Here is a 9939-nt window from a genome sequence, read left to right on the forward strand (position 1 = left end):
CTGCGGCGGCTCGAGAGCAGGTGCGCGGCGGCCCGAGTAGGTGCGGCGGCGACTCGAGAGCAGGTGCGCGGCGGCCCGAGCAGGTGCGGCGGCGGCTCGAGGAGCAGGTGTGGCGGCGACGACGGACCGAGCAGGTGCGGCGGCGACGGCAGGCCCGTTCCATCTATTCTTTCAACCAAACATAGGAACGTAACCTGGTGGTATGGAATGTCATGGAATGTCATGGAATCATTCCATTACGTTCCACCTCGTTCTTCAACCAAACACACCCTCAGAGTATAGCGATGGATCCCTCGTTTCGACGTTTTGCATAAACCTCGTTTCGACGTATTTTGTTCTAAAAATTTACATACATGTGTGTTATGCCTTCATGTATATCCATATATTTTTAGATTTTTTAGAAATGTAAAAATGTGAATTTTAATGAATTTGGGTTTTTCAAAAACGGCTGTCCGCTCCAAAAGGCATTTTCGCTTGCGTATGTGTTAAAAAAAACAGACTGTTTGGTGGAAGACCTGGCAAATCTTCTCTCCTCCAGCGCACTTCGGCATGTCGTCCGCACCACCGCCGCCATTCCTCCGCCTGCACCCGCACTCTTCTATCTCTTCCTTCTCATCCCCACGGCTTCCGCACCTTTCCCCACGAACCCGCCCGTGGAGGCTCGCCGCGGCGCGCGAGATGCCGTGGCCGCATGTGCTCACGGTGGCGGGCTCCGACTCCAGCGCCGGCGCCGGCATCCAGGCCGACGTTAAGGCCTGCGCCGCCCTGGGGGCATACTGCTCCTCCGTCATCACTGCCGTCACCGCCCAGAACACTGCCGGCGTCCAGGTGCGTAGGCTGCCCGACACTCCTTGGTTCCTTTTTCACTTGCTGTCCCCGGCGGCATCAGTCTGGTCAGGAGAAGGAAGTAAATTGGGTGGTGGTGGTGATGCAGGGGGTTCATCTTGTGCCGGAGGAATTAATCCGGGAGCAGCTCAAATCGGTTCTTTCGGATATGTCGGTGGACGTGGTGAGCCATATCTATTCCTCTTCTGGTTGTGATGCCATAATTCAGTTTAGGTATCTCGGATAGTGCTAGCTATTGGAAGATCTTTTTAGTGCTCAGTTTGTTCGCTGCTCTACTGCCGCTGTCGCTGTGAATCATTAAGCCGGGCATGTCTGTTTGCATTTGTTATTTTTTTTACTCCGCTAGAAACTGCAACATTGGACTGTCTACATCTATTCTCATTTGGCATGATTAGTGTATCACCGACAGTTCATTGACTTGTTAGTATGGTTTAGCCTCAGAAGGCAGAATTAGAAATTTGTGCTATTGCATTCCTGTAAGCTATGTTGTACTTTCACCCGCAGAAAAAAGTTATGTTGTACTCCCTCTGTAAACTAATACAGTATATTTTAGTGAACTAAACACTCTTATATTAGTGTACGGAGGGAGTACTTGACTTTCCGCTGACACGGTGTTGTTACTCTTGCTGATTGTGTATTAACCGACCCGTCCACGGCGCCTGCCACCACGGTGATCTCGGGCAGCCCGATCGAGGCCTAGCCACGCCGACGCGTGCCCATTCGTCGACCTCTGCCTAATGGATCACGGCCTCAAAATCATCAATTGGAATGTTCGCGGCCTCAACGCCCGTGCCGGACGTACGGCAGTTCGCTCGCTCGTTGTAACTTCCAGCGCTTCGATCGCTTGCTTCCAAGAGACTAAAATGGAATTCGCCTACTCGTCGACTGTCCTTGAGACGTTGGGATCTGAGTTTGATGAATATGTTTATCTCCCAGCGAACGGCACCCGTGGCGGGATCCTGCTGGCTTGGAAGAGCCGGGACGTGACGATCACGGACCCGATGTTCACCACCAACACCATCTCTGCCCGGGTTATGGCACCTGGTAGCACGAGCGTGCCGTGGTGGCTCTCTATCGTCTATGGCCCCCAGGACAACAACGCCAAGATCGCTTTTCTGCAGGAGATCCGCGACGTCCGCGACGCTTGCCTCGGCCCATGGCTCATCTGCGGGGACTTCAATATGATCTACTGTGACGAAGACAAGAACAACGGCAATCTCAATCGGAGAATGATGGGGCGGTTCCGACGCGTCCTCAACGACCTCGCGCTCAAGGAGATTTACCTCAGCGGCCGGCGCTATACATGGTCCAACGAGCAGAGCCCGCCCACCTTGGTCCATCTCGATCGAGTGCTGTGCTCCACGGACTGGGATGAGCTGCACGACGAATGCCATCTGCGTTGCCTGGCCTCGGTCGTCTCGGATCACTCCCCCCTCTTGCTCGACTGTTCGCGTCTCCCATCAACGCACCGACGATTCCACTTCGAGGAGTACTGGACTCGTCTCGGCGGTTTCCCGGAGATCATGGCGGCCTCGTGGCATTCGGTGGACGACGCCGACCCGTTCCGGCGGTTCATGCGGCGCATGCAGGCCACATCGCGGAAGCTCACCAGCTGGAGCGCGCGTTCCGTTGGCAACGTGCGAGACCAGCTTGCGTTCTCTCGTGAGCTGCTGCTCCGCTTCGACGCCACGTAAGAACAACGGGCCCTATCACCGCATGAGGACTGGTTGCGTCGTCAACTCAAGCTCTCCTACCTTGTCCTTGCTTCTCTTGAGCGGACGATCGCCCGGCAGCGCGCACGCATTGCTTCTCTCAAAGACGGCGACATGAACACTATGTTGTACCATCTCCAGTGCACATACCACAAGCAGAAGAACTGGATCCATGGCATCTCTGTCGACGGCGCCGTACTCACTGATCCTAGCGACATGGCCGCGGCCACTTTCGAGCACTTTGACAGCCGGATTGGGATGGACGTGCAGCGTGACTGCACCGTTGACCCGTCGCAATTCATTGAGCCCTCAAACCTGGAAGACCTCGACGCGCCATTCAGCGAAGATGAGATTTGGCAAGCCATCAAAAGCTTGCCGTCTCGCAAGGCGCCCAGCCTCGACAGCTTCACCGCGGAGTTCCTCCGCTCTTGCTGGCCGGTCATCAAGCACGACCTCCGATGCGTCTTCGACCAGGTTTACGCGCTGCGTGGACGAGGGTTTAGCTGCCTTAACCAGGCGCTAATTACGCTCCTCCCCAAGCGCGCCGATGCCAATGGCCTGGGAGATTATAGGCCCATAAGCCTAATTCACATTGTCGCCAAGCTGCTTTCTCTCCGCCTAGCTCCCAAGCTCAACAACCTTGTCAGCAACGTCCAGAACGCGTTCATCCCCGGGCGAAGTCTTCACGAGAACTTCATCCTAGTGCGTCAATCCGCGCGGCTATTGCATCAGCTTGGTGCCCCTCGCGTGCTTCTGAAGCTTGACTTGGCGCGGGCTTTCGACTCCGTCTCGTGGCCTTTCCTGTTCGAGGTGCTGCGATGCCATGGCTTTGGCAACCGCTTCCTTGGTTGGATCGCCCTTCTCCTGTCGTCGGCCAGCACCAAGGTTCTCCTCAACGGCAACCCTGGACCCGCGATTTGGCACCGCTGTGGACTGCGCCAAGGTGATCCAGTTTTCCCGCAGCTCTTCGTCCTTGCTGTCGATACGTTGGGCAGGCTCTTCCATCGCGCGGTCGAGCTCCGAGTCATGCAGCAGCTACACCCACGCCGCACCATCCCTACCATATCCCTCTACGCCGACGACGTAATTCTCCTGTGCCACCCCTCGCCGGATGATATTGCGGCGGTGAAGGAGATCCTGCAGCTCTTTGGGCGCGCCTCTGGCCTGCACGTGAACTTCCAGAAGAGCGTTGCGGCCCTCATCCGCTGCGACACCGTGGACGCTGCTCATGTTGTCGCGCACCTGGGATGCCCCATCGTCGAATTCCCGCTTACTTACTTGGGCATCCCGCTCACGCTGCGTCGCCCCACTGCTGCCCAGCTCCAACCCGTCGTCGACAAGGTCGCTGGGAAGCTGCCCTTCTGGAAGGCTTGGCTCATGAACAAAGCCGGCCGCCTTGCCTTCGTCAAGTCTGTCTTGAGCGCGATCCCCATTCATCAGCTCCTTGTGCTTGCGCCGCCAAAGAAGACCATCAAACTCTTGGAGAAGATTGAAAGAGGATTCCTTTGGGTTGGCCGCGCCGAGGCCAATGGAGGCAATTGCCACGTCAACTGGCGGCGCGTCTGCTGGCCTATCCAGTTCGGTGGCCTCGGCGTTCACGACCTCGAGCGCACTGGCCTCGCCCTTCGCATGCGGTGTCAATGGCTCAGCCGAGTCGATGATGGCAGGGCCTGGAGCGGCCTTGACCTGCAATTCGCGCCCGAGGAGCGCGCGCTCTTCTTCGCCTCCACTACCATGACTATTGGCAATGGCCAACGCGCCCTGTTCTGGGAGGACAGATGGATCAACGGGCGTGCGATCCGCGAGATTGCGCCTCTCCTTTTTGCTCTCATCCCCAAACGGCGTCGCAAGTCCAGAACTGTTGCGGATGGCCTTCATGCGAACCAATGGGCCACGGACATCCACGGCATGATTGGCATCCCGGAGATTGGAGAATACCTGCGCCTCTGGCACATGCTCGCCGAAACTGCCCTCACTGACGCACCGGACTGCATTCGCTGGAAGTGGACCGCGAACAGCGAGTACTCCGCCAAGTCCGCATACCTTGCCACTTTTCAGGGCTCCTCTAGATGCCAGGCTTGGAAGCTTACCTGGAAGTGCTGGGCACCGCCTCGGGTGTGCTTCTTCCACTGGCTTGCCAACCTTGATCGGTGCTGGACGGCGGACCGCCTCGCGAGGCGCAACCTGCCGCACCCACAGCGCTGCCCTCTTTGCGATCAGGCTCCGGAGACGATTCATCATCTTCTCCTGGAATGCCCTTTCAGCCGCGAAGTGTGGCACGAGATCCTCTCATGGCTGCGCCTCTCTTGCCCGCTGCCCAATAACGATGCCACTCTCCCCGACTGGTCGCGCTCTGCACGACATGACACCCCTAAACCTATGCACAAGGGATTGGCTTCCGCTGCCTTGCTCGTCCCTTGGATGATTTGGAAGCATCGCAACGGATGCGTGTTTGAGGGCGCAACACCGTCGGTTACCTCCCTGACGGCTAGGATTAAGGAAGAGGCCGCACTCTGGGCCAGAGCTGGCGCCTTGGGGCTCCGGGCCATCTTGCCACAGACCTGGGATGTCCACTAGTGTGCCTGTACTCACCTTGTAAATCTGCCTCCTAGGAGGATTGTACCAAACCCCTTCTTTTCAATACAATGAAACGCAAAAGTCTTTTGCGTTTTCTCGAAAAAAAAATCATATGATTTTCTGGGTCTGGAACTTGAAGTGATGCACAACTTAGTCACTTAGTGTGCATTGATTTCATTTTAGCTCACTATAGTGTATTGGCGTGTTCATTACCTTTTTTTGATTTAATCAGGTGAAAACAGGAATGCTCCCTTCGGCTGGAATAATTCAAATTCTGTGTGAGAGTCTCCGGAAGTTTCCAGTCAAAGGTATGGGGATCCATTGCAAGAGTTTGATTAAAACATATCTATGGCACCCCAATTACTTCCTTAATATGACTTCTGTATCTGAAGGCAGCTTTAGTGGTGGATCCAGTTATGGTGTCTACAAGTGGAGATAGTCTTTCAGATCCATCTACTCTCACTAACTATAGGTACTTCACTAATAGAGATTTAAATTGATGGATATTAGGGTACCCTCGGACCCTAGCTAGTTCAACCAAATGAACTAAGAATTCCATAAGAGATGTCTTTTGGAATTTTTAGTTCATTTGATCAAACTAGTTAGGGTCGGAGGGTACCATTTAGGTCACCCATTTGCATGCCTACTGGCTAATAATTGTTTTGTATTATGTGCATTTATAAGTTCTGGTTGCATTGTTGTTGGCATAACATTCTCAGTTTCATATCGCTCACTAAAGCACTGTGACAATTGCTTTGAGCAGGGATGAATTATTTGCCATGGCCGATATAGTCACCCCAAATGTGAAAGAAGCGTCAAAATTACTTGGGGGTGTATCATTGCACACAATCTCCGACATGCGTGATGCAGCAGAATCCATTTACAAACTTGGTCCAAGGTTTGTATTTAGTATTCTTACGACCTTTGTTTGTTCTGAAGCGCATTATTCCTTATCTATTGTCATACCTTACATCCAATTTTTAACTTATATGGGTAAAAGTCATTATTTTGGATGAACGTGAAACCTTGTGAGCTTTTGCCATGTGCTGAACTAGTTGAAAGTTATTTCATCTTTAAGTTGCTATTTTAGAAATGTAAATCACTACACACTATTGCTAATTAGATCCATGGAAGTTTAACTTTTCAGTCGATAATGTAAATGATGTGTAATTTGTAGATATGTACTTGTGAAAGGCGGGGACATGCCAGATTCGTCAGAAGCTATTGACGTATTGTATGATGGTATGTGTTCTATGATTACCTTTTCATACTACATTATCACATCTAGCTCCTGCTCTGTTAGCAGTCTGATACAAACTCTGTCCGACATGATTAGGTAAGGAATTCGTCGAGCTTCGTGGGCATCGTATAAAGACCCGCAACACACACGGAACTGGTTGCACTTTAGCTTCATCTATAGCGGCCGAATTAGCAAAAGGTTCAAGTATGCTGAATGCTGTCCAGGTTTGTGTTATAGTACCTTTCTTTTGGCGCGGAAGTGTTATAGTACCTTGTAGCCACGTATACATTCACAGAGTCAAGTTGCTCTCCTTATCCCCTGTGTATTGAGTTTGGTAAATAGTACATCACTAGAGATAACTAGCCTTGTATTAGATGATATGTTGTGCATACTTTTGTTGCTGCCAGCATCTTGATCAGTAACTAGGCATATCATATGTAGATTGTTAAGTGTTGACTTATTGGCATGTCTGTTTTGGCCTATTTTTAGAATTTGTTACCTGTACTGTATCATGCAAATATCATCATAATTGTCAGAAAAATGATTCCTAATTTGTTCTTAGAACTTAGTTTTTGCCTGCTTTATCATATCATGTAGCTAAATCAACCTTTAGTGGTTTCTGAATGTTTGTTTCTTTTGCTGTATATGTGAACTCATGCAGGTGGCGAAGAACTTTGTTGAATCGGCTCTTCATCACAGTAAAGACCTTGTCATTGGAAATGGACCTCAAGGCCCTTTTGATCACCTTTTCAGGCTCAAGCGTCCTCCATACAATATTGGATCACAGCAAAGGTTCAATCCAGACAGCCTCTTCCTGTATGCAGTGACAGACTCTAGGATGAACAAAAAGTGGGGTCATTCAATAGAAGATGCTGTGAAAGCTGCAATTGAAGGAGGCGCCACCATTGTCCAACTGAGGTCTGTTTATAGCAAAATAGGAGTACTTGTGAATATCTACTGTTGAATTTCACTGATATACTCGTGTTTGGCAATGTTCAGAGAAAAGGACATTGAATCACGAGCATTCCTGGAGGCTGCCAAGGCTTGCATGGAGATTTGCAAGTCAAGTGGAGTGTCGCTGCTGATCAACGACCGTGTAGACATTGCCCTGGCGTGCAATGCTGACGGTGTCCATGTTGGCCAATCAGACATTTCAGCACGGGAGGTTCGGGAGCTCCTAGGACCGGGTAAAATCATCGGTGTCTCGTGCAAGACCCCTGCTCAAGCCGAGCAGGCTTGGAGAGACGGGGCGGACTACCTCGGCTGCGGCGGCGTCTTCCCAACCACGACGAAGGCGAACAATCCCACCTTGGGATTTGAAGGGCTGAAGGCTGTCTGCCTGGCTTCAAAGTTGCCTGTGGTTGCCATTGGTGGCATCAACACAACAAATGCAGGTTCGGTGATGGAACTCCGCCTCCCCAATCTCAAAGGCGTCGCCGTGGTCTCTGCTTTGTTCGACCGTGAATGCGTCTCGACTGAGACAAGAAACCTCAGATCGATCTTGACGAGTGTGCGGTGCTTGGCTTAGATCTTAGAGCTTTTGTTTTGTCAAGGGAGAATAAGCTTTCACTCCTGTCAAGTGTAATAAAGAGGTGTAATACTCCTGAAAATCTACATTCACGACTACACTAGTGGTTGGGGCGCCACCCTGTGGCGCCTCTTAAAGCGGGCCTGTGCGCACTTATCTTGTGTTAGCACATTTGGTTATCATGTTTGGTCCTCAGTCTCATTCATGTAGATCAATATGAGTGTATACTATAACATTAAGATCTATTAGTAGCACATCCATCAAACATACATATACTATATTTGAATTCATCCATGAAACATAAACGGGTGAGATGATGCATTACAATTAATCCTAAGGGGAAGTCAAACTAACATGAAGTGCTTCAGTTTGAGTGAAGAAAGAAGGGACCTCATCAGGCCACGATCAAGGAACCAAATAAAAATTCCCTTCAGGCCACGATCAAGGAACCAAATAAAAAGAGTCTACACGCAGTATGGTGGCTAGTTGGTTCCTAATAAAATCTTGGTTATGTATGTTGGGCCTCTTCAAACTTCCTAATATCCAAGGATCGAGGACCAATGAGCTTGTTGGTTGTTGATATACACCTAACTAATTTACAGTAAACACTATTCTCATTCGCTAAATAAAGAATACTATTCTGGTCAAGAATAAGTGGTGTACATATGTAACCTTGATATCACAACCTAATGAACGAACTAATCAATGCGATGTTGTACGAACGTGCGATAAGAAAATAACAAAATGTCAAGACATGTATATATGTGTGTGTTAATATGTACACATCAAACTTTCATTGCTTAGATATATTATATGAAGCAACAACTTCATATCAATGAATGAACCTTCAAGCCAAAAGAGGAACTTCTTCATGATGCGAGTGAATATACTCAACTATATAAACCAAAATCGGAAATAACGGGTCGGGGAAGAGCTCTGATATAAAGTAGAAGTCCAGAATTTTGACTCCATTTTCCACTGGCCAACACGAACAATCAGAAAATTTGTGTACGGTTATGTGTGTGGGTGCACGCGTGCGTGTGTGTATGGGGCAACTTTACATTAAACCAACATACCCCTCTCCAATTTCGAAACTTTTTTCTAACTACCAAGTTCATCTGGGCATATAGCAAAGATTGGTTACGCACCTCTTGCTCCCCCCTCTTGGTGGTGAGGAAGAGGTAGCAGTGGCCCGAGTAGTGGCCCTCAAACCTCCTGCGGAGCCAGGGATGCTCAGGCCGTCATCCGCCCACACAAGCCGCCGTCAGGCGGAGCGCACCCTCCCTTGCTATGCGCCCGAGCCCCTTCCTCCTCGTAGCTCACGATATAGGAGCCACAACCAAGCGTCACGTCACGCCTGACGGGGACAATCAATTTAGGCATACAACTTTTCTCCATTGACGTGATCCTGTATTTGATATATCTGAGAAATGGCAATAAAAAAACAAAAACAAAGAAGTAAGTATGGCGTCCCCAAAATAGCTGCAACATGTAGAATTAAGTACCCCCCCTAAATAAATACAAGACGTTCTAACTCTTTTTTGATTCGGATGTATATAGACGCATTTTACTCTATTTGTTCAGTCATTTGTTCGTATGTAGTCCATACTGAATTATCTAAGACGTCTTATATTTCTTTTATTTTTTGAAGCCACACGTGATTTCTTAGCGCGTGATTAGGTGGTGTAATTTTTCTATCTCGCCGAACAACACAGTGCTACAGCCAACCTCTCTCTTTGTCATGCATACATGCAATGATGTCATCAGATTCGCTCTAAATGACCGGAATTCAAAAACTTTTATCTCTTAGAGCATCTCTAGTAGTGCCCTTAAATCCATAAAACGTCAAACGAGTTTAAGGGTTGAGAATTGGCATTTTTTGGCCCTTCTAAGGGTTGAAAAACAGGGGCAAAGACTAGAACCCTCAAACCCAACCCTTATAACAGAATATTCCGTTATAAGGGTTGAATTTGAGGGTTCTAGTATTTGCCGCAACCCCAACCCTTAAAACTGTCATTTGACATATCACAATTATC

The 9939-nt window shown here is 49.6% G+C and overlaps 1 protein-coding gene across 1 annotated transcript; it reads left to right on the forward strand.

Annotated features, from left to right (window-relative positions):
• The first annotated feature begins 496 nt into the window (after positions 1 to 496).
• On the forward strand, positions 497 to 8157 carry LOC123403434 (probable thiamine biosynthetic bifunctional enzyme, chloroplastic). Its single transcript, XM_045097370.1, has 9 exons — positions 497 to 828; positions 935 to 1009; positions 5368 to 5443; positions 5532 to 5607; positions 5899 to 6033; positions 6313 to 6377; positions 6472 to 6599; positions 7037 to 7293; positions 7375 to 8157. Exons 1-9 carry the CDS (start codon positions 550 to 552, stop codon positions 7901 to 7903), a joined length of 1620 nt encoding a protein of 539 aa, XP_044953305.1. The 5' UTR covers positions 497 to 549; the 3' UTR covers positions 7904 to 8157.
• Positions 8158 to 9939: the final 1782 nt, after the last annotated feature.

Source organism: Hordeum vulgare, chromosome 6H (assembly GCF_904849725.1).
Source record: "Hordeum vulgare subsp. vulgare chromosome 6H, MorexV3_pseudomolecules_assembly, whole genome shotgun sequence".
NCBI classification, from domain to species: Eukaryota; Viridiplantae; Streptophyta; class Magnoliopsida; order Poales; family Poaceae; genus Hordeum; species Hordeum vulgare.